The following is a 24,670-nucleotide window of genomic DNA, read 5'->3' as shown; positions in this document are numbered from 1 at the left end:
CACCATGCCAGATCTCACTACATTCATGTAGATGCAGAAGTTGCTGTGTTTAACAATTACATTCCATGCACTGCACGTATCTGCATCACTTATTCCCCTGGACCTCTGTGTGGGAACCGCTGTGTGAGGTCCTGTAATTACATTAGTACCCGGCGAGAGACAATCCCATTGTTAGATGCAACGTGATTGGCTCTCGCCTGGTCCATACCCCACGTAGAATCCCTCTGGCGGGGAGGGGGGTCACGGAGGGTGTGGCAGTCCCTCAGCCAATGAGGAGGCTCGAAACAAGGCCATCCCGGCTCCGAGCCTCAACACTGCTGGAGGCTGCCATCCTCCCCCGCTGGGGATTCAGGTAAGTGTTTTCTTTCTTCCTCCCCCCTCCCATACAAACAATCCCCTTCCCACCCTCCCAACCCAACCTACCTTCTTTTTTATCCTTTAGCGGGAGCGAACGCACTGGGAACACTTCTGTCCCCATTGAGTCCCCTCCCGATGGCCGCCATGGAAAGGGAAAACGGACTCCGTTCCCTTTCTTTGCTCTGCCATTTTTTTGGCCTTTTTTTTTTCTTTTTTCTTTTCTGTTCTGAAACACTGCAGCGTTTCGGAACAGAAAAAGAATGCTCCTAGTATCCAAGTCTTGTGGCTCGAGACTTATTGCTTAATTGAAAAACTCTCTGCGTTTTATTTACCCAGACTATGAAAATTCAAAGTAGGAAGCTTCCCTTGCACCCAGGAATGGTGTCATGGCATTTCAATCTTTTCAGTTAAAAGGTGGCTCGAGCCTCAAGGGGAGCCCCGGCTACAGCCCCTATGATGCCAGTCAGCAGTCTAAAAACCTGAAATCTATTTCTTTCTAGATTTCTTCAGTTCTGGGCTTTTAAATGCGCTCTTTGCAGCACTCGCCTTACGAGCTGCGTTTGCTGGAGCCCTTCCGGCTGTCACTTCCCTCAGGGTATGCAGAAGTGTTATCACCTCATTGCCATTTAACACTGGTTCCTCCACATCAGCCACTTTCTGACAGATAAGGATTTACAGCTTTTCAGTGGGCTTTTAATGTTTCAGTTCTTTGTTGGATGTCCGTCTCACGATAATCGGTGGCTATATACTTTGGCTGTATTTCGCTATCTCCATTATAATGTAGGCACTAGATGGGTGCCTCAGACTGTCTTACGCTCTAAGAAAGGGGGGGGGTCGCCCAACCATCATGTTGAAATGGACACACACACATTTTCAGCCGGGCCTGTTTATGCCTGTGCCCCTTCCTTCAGTGGGGTAGGAACCTCACTTTACTGCATCAAAATTGGCACTCGTGGCACCTACTGTGCACAAATACACGTATATCCTCCTCCTTTTCTAAGGACCCACACATGACCCCTGCCTGTTTCTTGCCAGCACCATGTTCCTTAGCCTTCACAGATATTAATAAAGTAAAACCAGCTCTGTCCCATTCTTCTAGATGCAGCTCACAGGGACCTATCCCCGTGCTGCAAGGAAGGCCAATTGCCCTTAACAATAACAAAGAGGTGCTAAATTAGCAATGATCAACCCAGTGCATGCGCCTCTTTGATAATTGCATCTCTCTTGCGGGCACGCTGTGCTCCCAAACAGCGCAATGTGTGATAATTGCTAAAAAGTGACCCTTTGAAATTCGACACCAAGGAATGAGGGAGCAGAACGCAGAGCATAGATTCTTTGATAATCTGGCCCCTGGTGCTAAATTAATTGCTCAATCATTAAATCCAGTGCAAATGTTAGATAATCTGGCCCTGGTGATGAATGCATTTCTCAATTATTAAATCATGTGCAAATGTTAGATCATCTGGCACCTTGAGCTAAATGAATTGCTCAATTATTAAATTCAGTGCAATTGTTAGATAATCTGGCCCCTGGCACTAAACGCATTTTCTCAATTATGAAATCATGTGCAAATGTTGGCTAATCTGAACTATTTGGCACCTGTTGATAAATTAATTTGCTCAACTATTAAATCACGTGCAAATGTTAGATTATCTGGCACCTTGTGGTAAATTAATTGCTCAATTATTAAATCCAGTGCAATTGTTAGATAATCTGGCCCCTGACACTAAACACATTTTCTCAATTATCAAATCCTGTGCAAATGTAATCTGGGCACTGGCGCTGAAAAAATTGCCCAATCATTAAATCCAATGCAAATGTTAGATAAGCTGTCCCTGGTACTAAATGAATAGCTCAATTATGAAATCCTGTGCAAATGTTAGATAATCTGGCACCTGGTGCTAAATGTGTTTCCTCAATTATTAAATCATGTGCAAATGTTGGATAATATGGTCCCTTGCACTAAATCACTTGCTCAATTATGAAATACTGTGCAAATGTTAGATAATCTGCCACCTGGTGCTAATTTAATTGCTCAATTATTCAAGTCAGTGCAAATGTAAAATAATCTGGCCCCTGGCACTAAATGCATTTTCTCAATTATGAAATAATATGAAAATGTTAGATAATGTGGCACCTGGTGCTAAGGAACAAGTTACTTACCTGTAACTGTTGTTCTCCAGCATGGGTCTGGCATGGATTCACATGCTCATGAATATTCCCCGTCGTCAGGCTGGGAATCCTCGGTAAAGAAAAAACCAGTATCAGTTTCGTTTCTGATCTGTCTTTCGTAGTAATATCCAATCACTGGTCTCTGCGTCATACTGACCACAGCCAATGACTGCCCTCTACCTAAGCACCGCCTCTGGCAGCCATCTTCAGATTTGGAAGCACGTGAAGTGGCAGTATGACCAAGTGAAGAGCCGCAGAGGGGTAGGCGGGAGGGTTCGCATGTGAATCCATGCCAGACCCATGCTGGAGAACAACAGTTACAGGTAAGTAACTTGTTCCTTCTCCAGCATGGGGTCTGGCATGGATTCACATGCTCATGAATAAAGAATACATAGCAGTACACACATGCACAACCACGGGAGGTGGCAAAGGCTCAACATTAAGCAGTACATCCAACTCAACATTAAGCATCTTACCTCCTCACCAGGCTCATCTCAGGCGAACAGGTTGCGCAGCACTGCTTGGCCGACCCTGGACTCCTCCCTGGAATCCCGATCGACGCAGTAGAATTTCGTGAAGGTGTGCGTCGACCTCCACGTAGCAGCCCTGCATATGTCCAGCAGGGGCACACCAGAAAGGAACGCCGTGGTAGCTGCGATCGCTCTGGTGGAATGGGCTCTCGGACGGCCAGGCAGCGGTCGGTTTGCCAACCGATGACAGTACATGATACAGCCGGAGAGCCATCTGGAAATGGAAGCCTTCGAGAGAGCCTTCCCCTGATTGACAGGTCCAAAGTTCACAAAGAGTTGTGACGTCTTCCGAAAACACTTCGTGCGGTCCACGTAGAACTTCAGCGCTCTAGCCACATCCAGCGAGTGCAAAGTCCTCTCAGCCGGCGACGAAGGCGACGGGAAGAACACAGGCAACACCAAGGGTTCGTTGAGATGGAAGTCCGACGGTACCTTGGGCATGAAGGAGGGGTGCGTCCTGAGCACTACCCTCGTGTCGTGAAAAGTCAAGTACGGGGCCTTGCATGAAAGGGCCTGGATCTCTCCCACCCGTCGTGCGGAGGTGATGGCCACAAGAAACGCTGCTTTCCACGACAGAAACTTCAACGGGGCCGAGTGCAGAGGCTCGAACGGAGGTCCCATGAGCTTGGTCAGCACCACGTTGAGCTCCCACGCCGGGGCCGGAGCCTTCACCGGCGGGAACGATCTGAACAGTCCCTTCATGAACTCTTTCACCAGACGATGAGACCACAAGGACGTCCGGCCCGTGGTTCTGGTGTATCGGGAGATCGCAGCAAGATGAATCTTGATGGACGCGTGTGCCAGTCCAGCTTTGGCCAGCGTCAGCAGGTACGGCAGTACCTGGGGAGCCGTAATCCGTAGAGGGTTAATCTTCTGTGCGTGGCACCAGACAGAGAACCTCTTCCATTTGTGTCCGTAGCATTTAAGAGTCGAGGACGCCCTGGCCTTTGCAAGAACCTCTCTGCAGTCGGCCGGTATGTCGTATCCTCCAAACTCTAGCGCTGCAGGAGCCAGGCCTGCAAGTTCAGCGATTTCGGGTCGTGGTGGAGGATGGCGCCTCCTTCCCTGGAGAGAAGATCCGCATCCACCGGCAGCTTGATTGGCGGGGACGCTGACAAGTCCAGAAGGTCCGGGAACCATATCTGCCTCGGCCACGCAGGTGCGACGAGGATCATCCTGCACCGTGACCTCTTGAGCTGGTTGACGAGCCGGATTAGCAGTGGCAAAGGAGGGAACGCGTAGAGGAACAGGCCCTCCCAGGGAAACGAGAAGGCATCGCCCATGCTCCTCGCCTGGGGAAACCTGCTGGCGAACCTCCGGCACTTGGAGTTCGTCGCCGTCGCGAACAGGTCGATCTGGGGTGTGCCCCACCGTCGGAAGAGGCGATCCACTAGATCCTGCCGTAGTTCCCACTCGTGGCACGAGCGCAGCTCCCTGCTGAGTGAGTCGGCGATGGTGTTTTTTATCCCTGCCAGATGAAACGGCACCAGAAACATCCTTTGGGCGACGGCCCAATGCCACAGGTCCTGCGCCTCCGTGGACAGCGCTGGGGACCTGGTTCCGCCCTGTTTCCTGATGTAAAACATGGTGGTGGTGTTGTCGGTGAAGATCCTCACCACCTTGCCCTTGAGGGACGGAAGGAAGGACCTGAGGGCCCAGAACACTGCACGGAGCTCCAGGACGTTGATATGGAGGGACTTCTCCGTCGGGAGCCAAAGGCCTCTCGCGTGCAGATTTTCGGTGTGCGCTCCCCACCCTTCCAGGGAGGCATCGGTGGTCACTGTCTCCTGGTGATCTGGGGTCTGGAAGTCCATGCCCGCCGTCAGATGCGTGCGGTTGCCCCACCACCGGACCGCTCGGCGGAAACTCTCGTCGAGTGTGATCCTCTCCTCGAAGCTGCCCGTCGTTTGGATCCAGCGCGCGTCCAGGAACTCCTGCAACGGGCGCATCCGGAGCCTGCACATGGGAATGAGGTAGATGCAGGAAGACATCATTCCGAGGAGGGACTTGATGGACCTCACCTTGGCCGCGTCGGAAACCAACATCCGCTGTACCTTGCCCAGGATGGACCTGGTCCTTTCCTCCGACGGGGAGGCCAGAAGAGACACTGTGTCGAGCTTCGCTCCCAGAAACAGTGCGTTTTGCGCGGGTACCAGGTGAGACTTGGCGTAGTTCACGGAGAATCCCAGGTCCGTGAGAAGTCGGACGGTCCTTGCCGTGTGATCCAGGGCGAGCTCCCTCGACTTGGCTCGGATGAGCCAGTCGTCCAGGTAGGGGTAGACGTGGATCCCCTCGCGGCGCAGCTGCGCCGCCACCGGTGCGAGGCACTTGGTGAATACCCTGGGGGCCGACCGTAGTCCGAAGGGGGAGGGCTTTGAACTGGTAGTGACGCCCTTGGACCACAAACCTGAGGAATTTTCGGTGCCCCTTTAGGATGGGAATATGGAAGTAGGCATCCTCCAAATCCAACGACGACAGGAAGTCTCCTTCCTCCAGCTGACCCAGGACGTGCTGGAGGGTGACCATCCGGAACTTTTGCGCCTTGATGAACTTGTTCAGACGTCGCAGGTCCAGGATGGGGCGCCATCCCCCCGTCTTCTTCTTCACGAGGAAGTATCTCGAGTAAACTCCGGAGCCCCGAAGTCTCTTTGGGACGAGTTCAATGGCGCCCTTCCTCAGCATCGCCTTTACCTCCAGGAGAAGTTGAGGGACGTGAAGCTCTTTCCTGGCCACGGGGGGGACGCGCGGACACCTTCTTTGAAATTCGAGCGCGTGGCCCCGGGCCAAGGCGTCCAGCACCCAACGGTCGGTGGAGATGGACTCCCACACGCTGACGAATCTCGCCAGCCGGCCTCCCACCGGGGTGCTTCGGTGGGGGCCCGACCCCACGGTCGGTTCAATCCTGCTTCGACGAGGCTTTGCCGCCTTGACCTCCTTGGCGACGACGGCGGGGTCCGCCAGACTTGCCTCGTCCTCTGTAGGCCTCCTGAGCCGACGAGCGGGCCGCTTGACGGTAGGTGGAGAAACCGCCGCCTGAACTTTTGGAGGCGCCCTTGCCTCCGCTGCTCCGAAAGGGCGTCCGTCGTTGTTGCAGAACTCCAAGGGCCCGGGCCGTCTCGGTGTCCGCTTTAATGGCCTGAAGGGAATCGTCTACTGTTTTCCCAAACAGGTTGTTCCCATCGAAGGGCATGTCCAGGACTCTGGTCTGAACGTCTTGACGGAAGTCCGTAGCCTTGAGCCATCCACGCCGCCTAAGGCAAACGCCGTTGCCCAACTGGCGGAACCCGGTGTCGGCGATGTCCGTCGCAACGGTAATGGCGTGGTCCGAAGCCACCTCACCTTCCTGCAGGATCTCCAGGGCCTCTGCCCTCTTGTCGTCCGGCAAGAAGTCCAGTAGGGGAGCCAGTTTGTACCAGAGCTCCCTGTCGTAGCGGGCCACGATAGCCAAGGCGTTGGCCGCTTTAATCGTCGTCGCCGCAGACGAGATGACTCTGCGTCCCATAGCATCCAATTTCTTTCCCTCGCCGTCCGGTGGGGAAGTCGATGTGGAGGCCGCACCCCCCCCGCTTTTTTCCTGGCCGCCGCGGAGACGACGGAGTCCGGGGTAGGCTGCGCCCGGAGGCACAGGGGGGCCGTGTCCGGGACCCGGTACTTCTTCTCGTACCGGTCCCTTCTAGCTGGCGTCGTGGAAGGGTTCTTGAGGAGGGTGAGGCCCTCATCCCAAATGTCGTCCAATAGAGGCACTGAGAGGACCGTCTTCCTCTTGGCCTCGCGCCGCTGATAAAGGAAACCTTCCTTCTTCTTCTCCTCAGGGCAGAGTTGGAAAAGCTCGGATGCCCTGGTGATCATGGAGTGGAACGATCCAATCTCGTCGGGCGGAGAAGCCCTGGTGGGAGGCGACGACGGTACATCCTCGTCGTATACCTCATCGTCCGTACCCGTCGCTGCCGTGTCAGTCCCCGTATCATCCCCTCGGGTGGACGGGGAGGAGGGCTGGAAGGGGCGCGACGGCTGAAAAGGAGGCGGAGGGTGGATCCTTCTTTTCTTGGTAGGGGGAACACCAGAAGGTCCCGGTTTTGGGTCCCCCGACGGGAGAGGTTCCGTCGGCAATGGTAGTCTCGTCCTTATCTCTGAGCATAAGGACTGTATAGCCAACAAAATGGCCGCCGAGCTGTCTCGCGGCGCTGGCAGAGGGGAATCCGACGGGCGATCAGGGGCCCCGTCGGTACCCTCGATGATGTCGTCGTCGCCTGCGTCGGGATCCATCCCGACGGGCCGGTCTTCTTCCACGCCGAGGCCGTGGCTTAAGACTTCGACCAGCTCCTCCTCCGAGGTTGAGGCCGAATCTACGACGACGCCCTGCCCCCCCTTTTTCTTCCCCACGGGGGATTTCACGGGGGCCCTATCGATGGGCACAAAAGAGGACTCCCTCCGAGGTGGCAGGGAGACTCTGAGCCCCGAGGTCGCCACCACTGGTGTAGCCCCCACAGGCTGAGCCAGGGCCGCCGCGACAGTTTCGATAGAGGGCTTGGTCGGATGGATTAAGGCCTTCACCACCTTAGGTGCGCTCACCGCCTTATCCTTGAGGGGGGGGACACTGCCTCGCTCCCCCTCCGATGGGGCCTTCGAGCTCGACCGGGGCCTCTGCAGGAGCTTCGCCGGGTGCTCGGCCTTCCTCTTACCCGACCCAGAACGTTGGCTCGTGGTTGATGGTGCCGGGGAGGGTGCGCCCTGCCTGGCGCCTGTAGAGCCCGACCGTTCGGCGCTCCCGGTGCCAGCGGACTCGCGGTGCTTTGCCTTGTGTTGGACCCCCGTCGCCGGGGCGTCCTCAAAGGTCTTAGAAGACCGCTCGGATTTCTTCTTCTTCTTCTCGCCTGACGGGCTCTTACCTTCCAGCCAGTTGGCGAGACGTTGATGGCGGTCCTTCATGGTCCGCTCCGACATGTTGCCGCAAAACGCACAGTCCTTCTCCACGTGCGTCTTGTCCTCATGTAGGCAGTAGAGACAAAAGGAGTGTTCGTCCTCCTTAAAGACGTTCTGCAGCTGGCATCCAGGGCAGACCCTGAACAGCTTTCCGGGCGTCGAGCATCCCTTCTCCTGGGCCATGTCCGGGCCTGAGAAACTTCTGGAGTCCTCCAAGAAGCGTAGCTCGACGAAATCTTCACCCTTGAGGGGCGCAGACGAATCCGACACGGGTCCCCGTTGATCGGATGGAGAGTCGGTGGAGCTTGAGGCTCTTTTGACCGAAAAAACGAAGTTTTTGAGAAAAAACGTGAAAAAATAGCACTAACGCTCAAGAGCAATAGCACGAGGATCCCAACACATGAACGTGCGGTAAAAATCTGAAGATGGCTGCCAGAGGCGGTGCTTAGGTAGAGGGCAGTCATTAGCTGTGGTCAGTATGACGCAGAGACCAGTGATTGGATATTACTACGAAAGACAGATCAGAAACGAAACTGATACTGGTTTTTTCTTTACCGAGGATTCCCAGCCTGACGACGGGGAATATTCATGAGCATGTGAATCCATGCCAGACCCCATGCTGGAGAAATGCATTTGCTCAAATATTAAATCCAGTGCAAATGTTAGATAATCTGGCCCCTGGTGCAAAATGCATTTTCTCAATTATTAAATCATGTGCAAATGTTAGATAATCTGGCCCCTGGTGCTAAATGCATTTTCTCAATGATTAAATAATATGCAAATGTTAGATGATCTGGCACCTTGTGCTAAATTAATTGCTCAATTATTAAATTCAGTGCAAATGTAAAATAATCTGGCCCCTGGCACTAAACGCATTTTCTCAATTATGAAATCCTGTGGAAATGTTAGATAATCTCGACACTGGCACTGAAAGAATTGCCTGATCATTAAATGCAGTACAAATGTCCGATAATCTGGCTCCTGGTGCTAAATGCATTTTCTCAATCATTACATCCAGTGCAAATGTTAGATAACCTGTCCCTGGTGCTAAATGAATAGCTCAATCATTAAATCATGTGCAAATGTTGGATAATCTGGCACCTGGTGCTAAATGAATTGCTCAATTATTAAATTCAGTGCAAATGTAAAATAATCTGGCCCCTGGCACTAAATGCATTTTCTCAATTATGAAATCCTGTGCAAATATTGGCTAATCTGGACGCTGGCGCTGAATTAATTGCTCAATCATTACATGCAGTGCGAATGTTAGATTATTTGGCACCTGGTGCTAAATGCTTTTCCTCAATTATTAAATCATGTGCAAATGTTGGATAATATGGCCCCTTGCGCTAAATCAATTGCTCAATTATGAAATACTGTGAAAATGTTAGATAATCTGCCACCTGGTGCTAAATTAATTGCTCAAATATTGAATTCAGTGCAAATGTAAAATAATCTGCCCCCTGGCACTAAATGCATTTTCTCAATCATGAAATACTGTGCAAATGTTAGATGATCTGGCCCCTGGTGCTAAATGCATTTTCTCAATGATTAAATCATGTGCAAATGTTAGATAATCTGGCACCTGGTGCTAAATGCATTTTCTCAATTATGAAATACTGTGCACATGTTGGATAATCTGGCCCCATGTGCTAAATTAATTGCTCAATTATTAGATTCAGTGCACATGTAAAATAATCTGGTCCCTGGCACAAAATTAATTTTCTCCATTATGAAGTCCTGTGCCCATGTTAGATAACCTGGCTTCTGGTACTAAATGCATTTGCTCAATTATTTAATCCAGTGCAATTGTTAGATAATCTGGCACCTGGTGCTAAATGAATTGCTCAATTATTCAATCCAGCGCAAATGTTAGATAATCTGGCTGCTGGTGTTAAATTAATTGTTAAATTATTAAATCTTGTGCAACGTTCTATAATCTGGCCCCTGGTGCTGAATGCATCTGCTCAATTATTAACTGTTGTGCACATGTTAGAGAATCTGATGATTGGTACTAAATGTATTTGCTCAATTGTCAAATGATGTGTAAATGTTAGATAATCTGCCCCTTGTTCTAAATGAATTGCTCAATCATTAAATCCAGTGCAAATGTAAAATAATCTGGCCCCTTGTACTAGCATTTTCTCAATTATTAAATCCTGTGCAAATGTTAGATAATCTGGCTCCTAGTGTTAAATGCATTGCTCAATCATTAAATCCAGTGCAAATGTAAATTAATCTGGCCCCTTGTGGTAAATGCATTTTCACAATTATTAAACCATGTGCAAATGTTAGATAATCTGGCACCTGGTGCTAAATGAATGGATCAATTATTAAATCCAGGGAAAATGTTAGATAATCTGGATAATCTGGATTAAAATGTTAGATAATCCAGTGCAAATGTTAGATAAATCTCTGGAGGATAGCGAAGGGGCAACGGGCTCACCTTGGAAGTCAAACGACACGGAGCAACGCAGGTTCGATCCAAGGGTCCGTGCTTAGAAACCTCTGGGTATTAAGAGCATTATGAATAACCTATCATATCATATCACCTGGTTCTAAATGAATATCTCAATTATTAAATCCAGTGAAAATGTTACAAAATCTGGCCCCTGGTGCTAAATGGATTTTTTAATCATTAAATCCAGTGCCAATGTAAGATCATCTGGCGCCTTGTGCTAAATGCATTTCCTCAATTATTAAATCCTGTGTAAATGTAAATCTGGCCCCTGGTGCAAAATGAATGGTCAGTTATTAAATCCAGTGCAAATGTTATATAATCTGGTGTCTGGTGCTAAATGCATTGCTCAATCATTAAGTCCAGTGCAAATGTTAGATAATCTGGCTAAATCCTCTGCAAATGTTAGATACTCTGGTGTCTTGTGTTATAAATATGTCAGTATAAAACTTGCATTGGGTCTAGATTAGGAGATATAAAAAGATAGTAAAAAATTAAGGAGATAATAAGATTTTTAAATCAAGAGATTTACGTCAATCAGGAGGGTAAAAATCAAAGGAGACTAATAAATAAATAAAGAGGAAGAGACTCTTAAAACACCAATAATAAAAAAAACAGTTAAAATTGATAGTGTAAACGAAGGAACAAAAAAAACACCATTGCATAGATTGTTAAAGTAGTTAAAACATTGTTTTTTTAGGCGGCGATTGATGGTGCTGTCTTAAATGAATCAGTGTGGTATACTTGATAAAATAAATAAGAGAATAAAAGATCTGGTATGTATTGACAGTCAAGATTGATTTGTCATCATGGGGGCACTCCTCTTCTACACCTTTCCAGGACACTGCCGGGATACACACCCAAGATAAGACAGTATCACTCTGAGTGGGCCAGAAGCACGACTAATAAAACACTCATGCTGTGACCTCAAGAGAGTTTGTTGTCAAAAACAGTATTGTGACATATGCCAACATATTCACATGCTACATACAAGGGGAAGAAGTTACAGAAATTATTGGCTGTTTTAGAATTATGGAAGATGTACCAAATTGAGAAAGAAGATCTGACTGAGGAGGAGTGGATGCTTAATCAGCATCAAGGGGAGGATGTAACACCTTCCGCTCCTCTTTGCACTCCTGATAAAACTCCTCTTTCTCCTTCTGAAAAAAAGAGCACAGATAGTGAGAAACAAGGATTTTATCCTTTAAAGGAATCAAAAGCAGCGGCTCGGTATGTAAATTCGACATACAAGCCACCCCGCTTATAACAGTGAGGATAATGCGAAGAGCGTAAAAGTAGCTAACACAAATATGTATCGACACACAATGAAAGTAAACAGCGTGATGAGAGAAAGGACAGACAGATGGATATGGAGGAAGAAGCAAGGAGACAAAGGTAAGTAAAAGATAGGGCTAAAGCAGTAACAATAGTACAGAATGAATGGATGGGAGGACAGATATTACTAAATCTGGATGATAAGGGCATTGTTTGGGTTCAAGAACAGGAAGAAAGAAAAGAGCGGAAAAATAAAGAAAGAACACAAGAGAGCATACAAAGAAGAGAAGGAAAAAGAGAGGAAGCTAAAGGAAGGACGAAGAAGGTATGAGGCAAGGAAAGAAAAGGACTAGAAGAGAAGAAGCGAGAATAGATAGAAATACAGAGAATGCAAGTACGCAGGTTGAAAAAAAAGCAAGAGGAAGAAGAGAAAAGAGAGATCAGTAGAAGGAAAGCTGAGATGAACAGAAGTAGGGAACTAAAGGATGATAAAATAGATTATTTATTTCATAGAAGCATAGTGCTGATCGAAGTACAAGAACGTTTTGCGTAAGAGAGAAGGTCATTACAGCCCCGCAGGGAGCTGCAAGGGATTCCGAGAATACAGACATGGGCTGACGAGCATGAAGCAGAAAACATAGGGAAGAGGATTGGGAATTTATATAGGCAAATGAGAGATAAAAATGGGAATAAAACCCAAGAGGATCTAGAAGGATCTTTATCGAGGGAAACAGGAGACGGGTCAGGTGACACATTAAAAGATGCGCATAGAGTACTGTCTTTAAGTAGACTAGATCTTGATGTGGAAAGAGGTGAAAGTCACACAAACTGGGGCATAAGGATGTCAGATGAAGAAAGGGAAGAAAACGAGAAAGCGTGTTGTGAGGGCGCAGGCAGTTTCTTGAAAGATTTGAGTGCAGAGAAAGGGGTAAAATGGATAGACTTAGAGGACCCTAAAGAAAAAACACCAGAACCAACACCATACACTGAGCGACCACATGCACGGTTGCACAGTGCAGGGGATGTATACCTGCCTTATGTAAGCAGATTAAGGTCACTACCAGGATGGAGCCAAATGGGTTAGACTAGCCCCACCTGGAAGACACGAAGTGTAGGTGGGTATAATTATGATCAGGGTTTTCACAATTCAAATTATTCGATAAAGGGGGAGGATAACCGCAATATATTCCATGGCCACAAATGAACAAGGATAATTTGAAATGTAAAGGACCTAGTTTGACTTCAGGTGCAGAAAAATAGATTTATGAGTTGGAAAGAATGACATCAGGAATGACGTTAGCTATAGGTGACATAAAAGGTTTGCTAGCAGCCATCCTAGGGGAAAGGGCTGACGACATTTGGAAGTGAGCAGAATATAAGCGGGTGTAACTGCACAAAACATGACACACGATGGAGTGACATTTAATAATTGCAGAGCAGATGTATAGCGAGCGCTCAGAGTACAATATCCCGATACATCAGATATGGGTGTGATCATGATTAGGAAGATGGGTGAGGATGAAAACCCTGTTGCTTGTATTCAAGATATTCAAAAGAGATGGCATCTCGAGAAGAGGGAAACGTGGGACAAAATGGTGACATTATTTTACCACATTTTATGTCAAGAGCTGCCCGAGTCAGTGCAAAGACAGATTAAGAAACAGGTAGGGATGGAAGCAAAGCCATGGCCAGAAATACAATTGACTATCGTGCACTATTGCCGATTGTTACAAGAAAAGAAGGACTGGTTATCCCTTTAGAGTTAGAAGCAGCAGTGATCAGAGAGGAAACATTGGTTGTCCATGGAACAGATGATGAGGGTAGAGGTTGGAGAGAGGTGATAGCCCTCGGTGAAGGATATAGATTGACAGACTTGACAGACAAAGAGCTTTTTTAGGGATGATTATTCAGATGATGAATTAGTATTTTTTATAAGTCTCACGCATTGGATTAAAGCGAAGAGTATGGAAATACTGCAGAGAAAGTTGATGGTAAAAAGGAAACTGTCATTTTTCCAGGAAGATTTGGAAAATGTGACAAATATTTTATGGACTACCAGTCCATATGACGTGGGTTATTGAAAGGAGTAGGAGCAGTTAAAATCAAGTTTAAACCAGGAGCAATTTTTCCACGAGCAAAACAATATCCCATGTCCTGAGAAGCGGATGAAGGTATATTCGACACCATTTCCATTTTAATGAAGCAAGGAATATTGGTGCCATTTGAGTCCCCATGTAACACGGCTCTGTACCTAGTGAAGAAATCTACTGGGGGGCCATGGAGATTCATTCATGATCTTGGCCCCCTAAACAATATTGTTGAAGCAGAGTTTCCTTTAGTTCCAAATACCACCACAATAATATGTAATATTCCATTTAAGGCTAAATATTTCACAGTTATAAATTTGAAAAACTTGTTCTTTTCGATTCCACTACATGAGGACTCACAAGATTTGACTTCCTTTTTGTAAAGAAATACTTGACTGAAACATACTTGTGTGCCCCAGGAGTACTGTGAGTCCCCATCGATCTTTAACAGGGTCCTTCAGATGAACCTGGGCAATGTACAGCTTGAGAGCGCAATAATACAGTTCCTAGATGAAATATTGGTGTGCAGTGAGACAGAGGAAAGGTTCAGGACAAGGATACAAAGTGGACAAAGAAAAGTTACAATATTGACAGGAAGAGGTCCTGTAAATAGGACAGCTGAATTGTCAAGAGGGGATAAAAGTGACACCTGAAAGAGTAAACGCAATTGTGAAGACTTCAGAACCTAAGACAGTGAGGGAGATGCAACCGTTTTTAGGCCTATGTAACTATTGTAGGGCCTGGATTTTGATTATAGCACCTATGCGTGACCACTTTTAAAAGGACATAAAGAGGCACAGGTAGACAAAAGTGAGATAACATGGACAGATGAAATGACTGAAGGATTTGCGGAATTAAAAGAAAAATTATTACAGCCCCGGTGCTAGGAATTCCAGACTATCATGAAGAATTCTACTTATTTTGTCATTCAAACGGAGAAGTCATGACAGCAGTTCTCACACAAAAAAGGACATTAGGGCATGGACATAAACCATTGACATTACAGTGGGATTGCAGATCTAGTTATGAAAGGGCATTGCCCTTGCAATGGGGTGTTCAGTAACGTTATTCCTTGAGCACACATTGTTTGCCATTCTAGAGAAACCCAAAAGTACATTGACCACACAAAGAGCATCAGGGTATGAGGTAATTATCTCGAAACCTGCGATCAAAATTGTTAGATGCAGAATATTGAATCCAGCAACATTCATAGCAGAACCAATAAGGGGGGATGATTATGTACATGATTGCACAACGTATACTGAATTTTATGATGACATTCCCTGTGTCAGAGAAAATGCTCTCGGAGAAGAGGGGGAGTTCTTTTTATTGATGGTTCTTCATAAAGGGATCAAACTACTGATAAAAGGCAGACTGGGTCAGCAGTAGTATAGCAGAATCGATAGGGTAAATTTGAAGTAGACACAGTACGGGGTTGCCTTCACATTGCTCAGCACAGGCTGCAGAATTAGAGGCGCTTATCGCTGCACTCCAAAGATATGAGGATGAGAAAGTGACAGTGTACTCTGAGTCCGCCTATGTGATGTCAACTGTGCAAGCAGGTTTGTCACGCTGGAAAAGGAGGGGCTTCCTCTGCGCAGTCGGCACTCCAGTGTAACATGCAGCCCTATTGGATAACCTTATTGAGGCATTTAGACTCCCATTAACTATTACAGCCATAAAATACACAGCACCTATTAAAAGAGCATACGTAAATTTCTCGGGGAAATGAGGCCCAGACGTAGAAGCCAAAAAGGCAGAATATTTCCAAAACATTTCTGAAGAAGTGTTAAGAAAGTGACAGGACGATGCATGTTGGTAAAGGAGGGCTTTAACATGCTGTCTATTTTTCACTTATTGAAAATATATGGTGGAGCCTCACAGGAGAAGCAAGATTTATGGAGAAAGCGGGCGTGTTCTTTATCCCCTACTGAGGCCATTTGGAGGCAGGATAGCACTGGAAAGCTAGTTATGCCTCTAGCATTATTGCGGGTGGCGCTGGAGCAGCTTCCCTACCCGCACATTCAACTCGACAGAGTCTTGCTACTACAATTGCAGAAGATTGGCTTTCACCAAATTTGTTACAACATGTGGCACAGTTTATTGGAAATAGCATGGTGTGCCCTAAATGTACTGCAGAGCACACTTTACGAACAGTGAGAGGAGCAATTCCTAAACCCATTGGCCCATTTCAGCCTCTACACATAGAATATGTGCATATGCTGCAGACATGGAACAGTTACATGTATATGCTGGTTGTGGTATGCCCTTTTTATAGATGGATCAATGCAGGTCCATGTAAACACCCCGATGCCACATGTGCCACCAAGTTCCTTGTGCATGAGGTGTTCCCAAGATGGGGTATGTGCAAAGGTCTGTGGTCTGATAACGGACCACATTTTGTGTATGAATTCTTTGACCAAGTAACTATTTTATTATAAATTAAACATAAGTTCTCTTCTGCCTATCACCTGCAGGCGAATGAGTTTTGTGAGAGATTAAATGGACTGTTTAAAGAGAGGACAGCGAAGATTAAAATAACATTGGAGAAGGGGTGGTTACACTGTTTGCCCCTTGTGCTATATGCACTGCCAAATCAGCCAGGTTCAGATTACCACCTAACTCCTCATGAGTTGGTGACTGGACACCGAATGAGAAAACCCTTCGCTCCTCTAACTAATGTAGAAACTGATGCCCACAGTGTAGCGAAGACATTAGGTGATGATATGCATGATTACTTAGCAACAATGACTGCAAGTGTTTCCTTCATGTCTCAACAGATCAAGAATCAAAAGGGTGGGGTCAAGAGGACTGAAGAGGAAAGGCAGCCAACTGATCTAGACTGCTTATTGAAACAGCCAATCTTATATACAGGGGACTAGGTACTGGTCTGCAAATTTGCTTGCACCTGGAATAAGCCCTGATTTGATTAACCCTATGAGGTGGAACTAGTAACCCTCACAACTGTTAAACTACAAGGAAAACGGGCCTAGCTGCATCTGCGCAACATTGAACCGTACAAGGGAGAAACATCAACCCCTCCTGCATCTACTTAGAGTGAAGCATGAGAAGAAGTTCAGCGCATGCAGACTAGATCAGCAACCAAGAGCAAAGAAAAGAAGTTTATGGAACAATAAAACACCCTTGAAATAAAGATTGACATTTCTTTAATGGAATTGGATATGAATGGACTTCCAGTTATCCTGGAACTTTTTTTAGATAAATTAAAGGAACAATGCGTTAAAGCACCATAGCCATATGACAAGGAATACATTGAATCTTCTATGCTACCCATCATAATAACATTACACACATTGTTGTATGCTGTTTTTACCTACACATTACAATCTTACCCAGCTCTGATAAGACAGGTGGACATTGTAACATTTTGTAGTAAACCTAAAAACAATGACATTATTTTGAGAATTATTGTGGCAATCATTTTGCAGTTCTTGATGTAAAAGCGTGGGTCACAGAAGACAACACAATTACATATTGAATTAAATAAAATGCGAAGGATCCAGATTATGAGAGACTCACTACCAACGAGAAAGTCGGTACGTTTTTCAGGAATGGTAATTGTGGTTTCATTTTGTCTTAAGAATTTTCTTTTCTTCCGTATAATCATGGCATTCAGATACATAATGATTAAAAATGCAGCTACTGTGGGGAACAATGAAACATCCTTTATAATCCATAACAAAAGTACAAGCAGGATTTTCCCTAATTTTACTAAACAAATTGCTTGACTTAATAGAGATTTTGGAGAAGAACATGAAGGCATAAATGCATATCTTGATAATTCAGCTCACTTATAACCTATGGTACCAGCACATGAAGGAGATGGGAGAAAGAATGTCAGATGATAGCTGCTATGTGTGTTCTCTCATCCCTTATGCCATGAACGCAGTTAGAATATTTATCACAAAAGAGATGCCTGCACATGATGCAAAGTGTCTTAGTCATCTGGCAGCGTGCACAACCAGAGGACAATTCGAAGGAAAATGGGTAACCCTACGATGGTGATCAAGGATAATAATTTCATATGAAGATACTTATATGAAAACAATAAAAATGAAAAACGGGATGGTTTGGACAAGCAAAAAACGTATGTATCCACCCCAGATCGGAGAACGAATAAAGGCTGTCGAAATGAAGAGGAAGGGTGTTTACACATAGTGGAAAGATCAGGAGTACCAGGATGCTCGGAGAGACATCAGCTACTGGTGTATGGACAAGTGGCTACCAACACAGGATGGGAAGAAGAAATGTTATCTTGACCCGCACTCTTATTGAAGAAGGATCCAGTAAGCATAGTACAAATAGTGAATGGCATGTGTTTAGAGTCATGGGCCAAGTACTCTAATAAGCTACTAACATGGGTTGACAAAGAAGCAGGACCCATATCTATAATACCACTAACATATGCAACCACATGCTTCAAGAATGAAGGCCTGGTCCCTGTTGGAGAAAATAAAGGATGCAAACAGGGGCTCGAAATGCCAGGAATTAATAGAGAAACTGTTGTGCTGATAGACTGATTATTGAGCCTGTGGATTGTGAGAAACCTGAAGGTGTCTCACCCACTAGTCCCCGGAGAACTGTCATCCAGGTGGCCAGGACACGGACGTTGCTTTTGGATCCAGTTCCTGGGGGTGGACCAGTGCAGCAGGATCACCTGGGTAAGGGGTCTTCGGGGAGTGGGAGTGGGGCACTGGATAGTGAGACGCAGTATTCCCTTCTTTAACACATTTACCCTATCCTACCTAGTAGGATATTTAAGAACTCCACCCCATCCCCTTTACAACACAAACACTTTCTCACAGACAGCCCACTATGAGAGAAAATAGACTAACACCCGAGATGTATACCTGACGTGTCCCAATACAATGGTCAGGCAAGGTCGGGCAATTACTGACCATCACACACCTGATTTCCATTAAGTTTCCCATCATGGATAAAAAGCGGAGCACTAGAGCACACTCTGAGCGAAGCAAAACACACAAGGAAACAACAGTTTAACAAAAAGACGGCGAAACTGAAGGGGATGACAAGGAGGGAAGTTGCCTTGACCTTTTTGATACAGAACCATCGCTTTCATTAGCCCTCGAGATTGGAAAGCGTATGAGACCAGGAAAACAAGCGGAAGAATTCTGAATTGGGTCTCGGAGATACCCGGGGCCCTCCCGCATCATGAATCAAGGCAGGCAGAAATACCAACCTCTGTAGTACTGTCCTTGGCTCCAGCACAAAGCATCATCAGTAAAATCAACACAGTCGGTGAGTTGGGGAGACCGACACAAGACTGGTCTGTGTTGAAGCCAAGGTTGCAAGTGGCAACATTGTATGGAGAACGCTGGAATGAACATTGTTTGAAACACGTGTGATAAAAGACGCAAGTAAAGTTGAACTACTGACGAGTGATTGAACTGTGAAATGAAGACACAATAACTTTGACAGAGTGGTCAGGCACCATGTGGGTGCTCAGTCAAAGGTGCCGGTAAGGTATCCAGCTGAACAGGGAAGGAGTTGTAGTGAATTGTGAATCGAAGTGGTCCTGCGACAGGTCATGCAAAACCATGCGCACAATCGAAAGTCTTCGATGTTGATACAGTACAGAACACTTGTGGCAAAGTCGGTCCGAGCCCAGCAGAGGGAGATCTATTGAAAGCTTTGTGTTGAAGTGGGTCTGAGTCTGACGCAGGGGGATCCGGGGTGAAGCGAAAATCACCCGAGAAAGTTTTGTGTTGAAGTGAGTCTGAGCCTGGCATAGGGGGACCTGGGTTGAACAGAAAATAAATCAAGAATTTGTAAATGGGAAATCGAAAGAAGGTGGGTCTGAGCCTGGCCGAGTGGTACCCGAGGTGAATAGAAATCAACTGTGTGAAACCCTAAGGAGAAAGGAACTTTTGTTGTTTGTCATATTTCATCAGGCCCTTTGAAAAAAGAGACTTTGGCACAGAAGGCCATGATGTTAAAGTTTTGAACGATACCCCTTGTGCTAGAGAAGCCAGAGACTGTGCTAAGCTCGAGTGTGCTGCCTTTTCCAGTGCGAAAAATGTGGGAAACGGAAGCCAACGGGTTGAATATCCTGACATATCATTTCTTGAACACTTTTCTTTTACATAACTTTGTTTCCCACACTATTTGTATTTAGAAGGATTAGCAATAGGTTTATTAGTAGAGGCCCTTTTATTTTGACTGGACACCACAAGGACTGCATTATTTTTATTTGATGGCCGTAGCTTGCTCCCATCTTTAGATTTAGATAGGTGTTTTTCAAACCCAATTGCAGTTCAATAAACACCCTTGAACTGTGATCACTTGTGTCTGTATTACTGTTTGATACCATGCCTTCCGTACAGGATCAAGAGCTTATAGACAGCTGCCTGAAAATTGAGGAGTATGATCCCTTGTGGTCAGACACGTTCCTGCATTAGTGATTCCTAAAAGTGACCTCCATGTTGACGAATTTCCAAAAATAAATGAACACCAGAGCCACTTGTTTTTAATGCTAAAAATAACTATTTTATAATATTGTTTTTAGAAGTACCTTGTCTGTGTTTTAATGAAATCATCATTTTGAATTATGCCAATTGGAGGCCGTTTTCACTCTACTAGTTACTCGCACTCCTGAAGCGAGAGTGTCTTCTTTCTCCATTGATATTGCGCGTTCATGCATGCCCAATTGCTCCTCCCTCATGGCATAAATGTGCCGGAGAGAACGCATGTGCAGCAGATGGGCGCATCGGGTACGCCTGCAGAACGCCAATGGTGCATTTAAGGTAAACCTGTCTGTGTTCGTCCAGGACTGCTCCGGGCCTTGGGCCCTCACTCATACCGGTAATTTAGAACATCTACTCACACAATAACCTGAAGGCCTAGCCCCACTGAATCTTTGTTGTCCCAGGGGTTTCACTGTTACCCTAGCCCGGGATAAGCCGGTACAAACCAAGTCTGCTACAGAGTTTTTGAAAGGCAATTTAATTAACATCAGATCAGCTGTTGCTTAACGAGATGACATTTATTCAATCTTAGAAGAATTTCAGCTCCATGTCTTATGCATGACTGAAACCTGGTTCACTGCAACCTCTGGCCCAGACATAGTACAAATGCCCCCCCCCTCAATATATAATATTCTTCAACTTGATCGGTCTGCCCCCAAAGCCGGGGGAGGAGTTGCGATAATGTTTAAGAGCTTGCTAAGTTGCTCTATTATTGCCCTGACCCATAAACTGCTGTGTGAACTGCTGCTAGACAGGATTCAGTCACTCCAAACTAGTCATCTTGGGCGACTTTAACTTGCACCCTAACAAAGCCCTAGTGATCAGCAAGCTAAGAGACTTGTGTCCTAAGCAAGCTAAGAGACTTTGGCTGACTGCACCTTTACTCTGAAAAATCACAGTCCCACCCATACCGGACTGAACCAGTTGAACCTAATCTTCTCCGTGTTTAATGGGCTCCACACTTTTGCTCCCCTGCCCATGTTATGGTAGGACCACTATTTGCTTCATTTCTCTCTCCCCTTCCCAGTGTCTAAACAACGATCTAATGTATCACTCCAAATTCGTCGACATTGGGCATTCCCCATTGGTGTACCTCTTTTCTGTCAAACCGGGCTCAAACAGTCTCTCTTCCTCCTTCACATCTTTCCTTCAGCATTGAAGTGCGGGCTCCCTCAGGGGTATGCCCTGTCTCCCCTTCTATTCAATTTATATATGCCAGCTCTAGCTAATTTGATCACTTGCTAGGGGGTACATTTTTACTCATATGCTGATGACACACTGATTGTTTTTCCGCCTCAATGTCCTGTCCTCTGACCCTCCCTCTAAATTGAAAGACTGCATACTTGCGGTCGGAGGGTGGGTGGGCAAAAATTGGCTTAAACATAATGGAGACAAAACAGAGGTCCTCTTGGTTGGCTCAAACAGCATAGGATGGTCATGGACCTGCGACTATTGGCCGACCTCTCTAGGCCACTGCCCTGAGCCCACTCTGATAGTGAAGAGTTTAGGGACTAAATGAATGGCCACTGGCTATAGAGAGGCCCAAATCTCTGCAGTTTGCCAATCGGGTAACACCAAACTGAAAGTTTTGAAAAAGTCTTACCTTTCCTGCTGTTTGAATTTAGGACCAAGATTGTCTCTGCATCCATTATGGGTTCCATAGACTACTGCAACGACATCTATCTTGGCCAACCTGAGGCTCTACTACAATGTTTGCAAACTCTTCAGAATGCAGCTGCTCGTCTTGCCATGGGAGCCCCCAGTCTATCACATTCTCTGATTCTCTGGTCTAACCTCACCAACTGCACTGGCTCCCTGTAAGGAGCCGAGTCCATTTTAAAATCGGATGTATCGTACATCGAGCCATTCACAATGCTGGTGCAGAATTCTTACGGTCTAGGCTCAAGCCCTGTAATGCTAGTAGGCCTTTTCACTCTGCTAATCAATCCCTTTTATGTATCCCCCGAATCTGCCGTGCCAGGGCTGGAGGAAGATCTTTCACAGTGCTAGCCCCTATACTCTGGAATGCCCTGCCACTTGACCTCCGCAACATTTCCGGATATCTTCCTTTTCAGAAAATCTTAAAATATCATATGTTTTAGACCTGCGTTGGACCTATCCTCAAGTCTTGCCCACTATCGACCGGATGCCTTTTCGATCTTTGTCTGAGCTCTATAAATATCTATACAATACAAGGAAGAGGTCGCTCAACCTTCACCGATTGAAAAGGAAGAACAATTTTTCATCAAAGTCAATAGAAGCCTATAACGATCTTCCAGGTGAGTATACATTATACATTAAGACCACAATGATAATACCAGCTATATTTATACCAGGACTTCAAACTGCAGTAATGCCAAGTGGCTGCAGATTACCAGATGGGAGCTGCTGCAAACTATCAATGCAACAATAACAGGATTTAATGCAATCCAAGAAGAACTGAGGGCAATTAGGCTTATGACCCTCAAGAACAGGTAAATCCTGGACTTAATTACAGCAATGGAAGGGGGCGTGTGCACCAAACATGGGCCTTCTTGCTGTACATTCATAACTTCCCATGATGGTGAAAATGGAGCCCTTACAGAAACAATAACTATGCTGACGACCCTGCATACGAAGATGGGGGATGAAGCTGATGAGACAGCAGGAGATGACAGGTTTTCATCTCTGTTTTTGTAGATTCCAACCTGGCTAGCAAATAACTTCAAATTACTTGGAGTAATACTAGTGTTGGTATTGCTAGGATTCTGTCTCATAAGGATAATTTTCGGACAATGGCACAAAACTGCCAAGAAAACTATTGGGGTGAAGATAATGATTGATGTGACTGGAGATCATACACCACAGACCAAGGACACCACCCGTGAGAACATAAAGAAGAGTTTGCTGGCACACCCATGGATAAAGTTCTACTACCCTAAGGTTCATAAGAAATATGTAGGACGTTGGGTATTCTGTCGAACAACTGGAGGATGCTGTCACATGACCTAGAGTGTGGATGAGCATATAAACAATGCAGGTGACCTGAGGGGAGGTGATATAAATATAGATCCTGAAGAAACCTAGATTTGAAGAGAGGATGAAGAAGATTGAAGAAGATGTACTGGTCAAGGACTCAACCAGAGGGGGGAATGTAGCAAAGTGGCATCATAGAGGAGAGATACTGAGACTCACTGAAATGATAAGCAAATACTCAAACAGTAAAGATGTAACTGAAGCAACAAGAGAAACTTGTGAACAAAAATGAAGAAATTGTATATGCAAAGAAGATAAAGTAACCTGCTGATTAATAAATGCATATATGCAGAACGCAAAGTAGATGAGAGACATAGAAACCTGCTGCAGAAGAAAGCATAACATGGCTAGAGCACCCATAATGGAAAGAAGGATGTCAGACTCGTTTTGAAATCATTCAAGCTACCTCAGGGACAGACCAGGGCTGCATAGTCAGAATATGTTGGAAAAACAGCTCTGTGTGAGGGATAAAGAGGAGTCTATTGGCTTGGGATCAAGGATGCTATTTCAAGGAATAATTGCAAGGCACAGGGGGAGCCAAAAGGATAAGCCATGTACGTAAAACATTTTCCTCTTAGATTAGGCAAAGGAGAAAACATCTGCAATTAAAGATGCGGAATACCTATTTAAGATGGAGTGAGCAAGTCTTCAGATACCAAGAAGTGTAATGACACCCAGCACAATTGAATCAAATAGCAGTAAATAGAAGGTCGAGATGGATAAATTTGTGGTCTCCTCACACGTCAGAAGTTGAAAACAAGCGCTACTCATTAAGCCCAAAGAAGATAATAGTGTGCCTACACTCCCTTGAATGTCCCAAAACAGAGACCAGGCTTTAAGGTAAATTATAAAGGATAAGCCTTGGTTTAGGGCCTGACCGATGGGAGGCGATGGACTAATTGGGAAAGTGGGAAGCAGTCTGCTGTTGCTTGCAGCACCTGAGTTTCATTTTGCTTATGTGCTGCTAACGAGCCACAAGTCGAAGGTTGGGAAAGCATGCCAACCAATCAGAGAAACATGCCATTTGTTTCTGCTATAATCAGTGTTATACATATTTAGAGGTAGTACGAGGCGTGCCCGCCAGTTAAGGGGCAGCCAATGAAGCTATTAACACTTATGTATACTATAGATGCATATGTTTCCCTAACCAATCCCTCCCTTCAATAGGTTTTTAGTTTGCCACATAGGATGACTCCATAAATGAAGCACATTGAGGTATAAAACCTTTGTATAATCACATTTGGTTGTGAGTTTGTGGATTACTGCCTGTTATTCACCAGATTACCCTACTTTATTTTATGCGAATAATAAAGTAGTACTTTGCCATATTCTTTGAGTCTGTCCGGG

The 24,670-nt window shown here is 45.9% G+C and overlaps 1 protein-coding gene and 1 long non-coding RNA gene across 6 annotated transcripts in view; one reads left to right on the top strand and one right to left on the bottom strand.

Annotated features, from left to right (window-relative positions):
- Positions 1–24,670, bottom strand: part of LOC138447765 (intercellular adhesion molecule 1-like) — a 218,496-nt gene that overhangs the window by 115,260 nt on the left and 78,566 nt on the right. The window contains exon 1 of one of the 5 annotated variants that reach the window (XM_069604098.1): positions 424–511. The exons of the other annotated variants lie outside the window; for them this stretch is intronic. Within the exon in view, the coding sequence (XP_069460199.1) occupies positions 424–478 (55 nt within the window). The 5' untranslated portion in view covers positions 479–511. Of the gene's footprint in view, positions 1–423; positions 512–24,670 lie in introns of those variants that run through there. 5 annotated transcript variants of the gene reach the window in all.
- Positions 270–24,649, top strand: LOC138447767 (uncharacterized). The gene is made up of 2 exons (XR_011259941.1): positions 270–352; positions 16,583–24,649. It is a non-coding gene; the product is annotated as an uncharacterized lncRNA (long non-coding RNA).

Source organism: Ambystoma mexicanum, chromosome 3q (assembly GCF_040938575.1).
Source record: "Ambystoma mexicanum isolate Mex_15411 chromosome 3q, UKY_AmexF1_1, whole genome shotgun sequence".
NCBI lineage: Eukaryota > Metazoa > Chordata > Amphibia > Caudata > Ambystomatidae > Ambystoma > Ambystoma mexicanum.
Note: the sequence above shows the minus strand (reverse complement) of the source record. Positions and strands in the feature narration are given on the sequence as shown.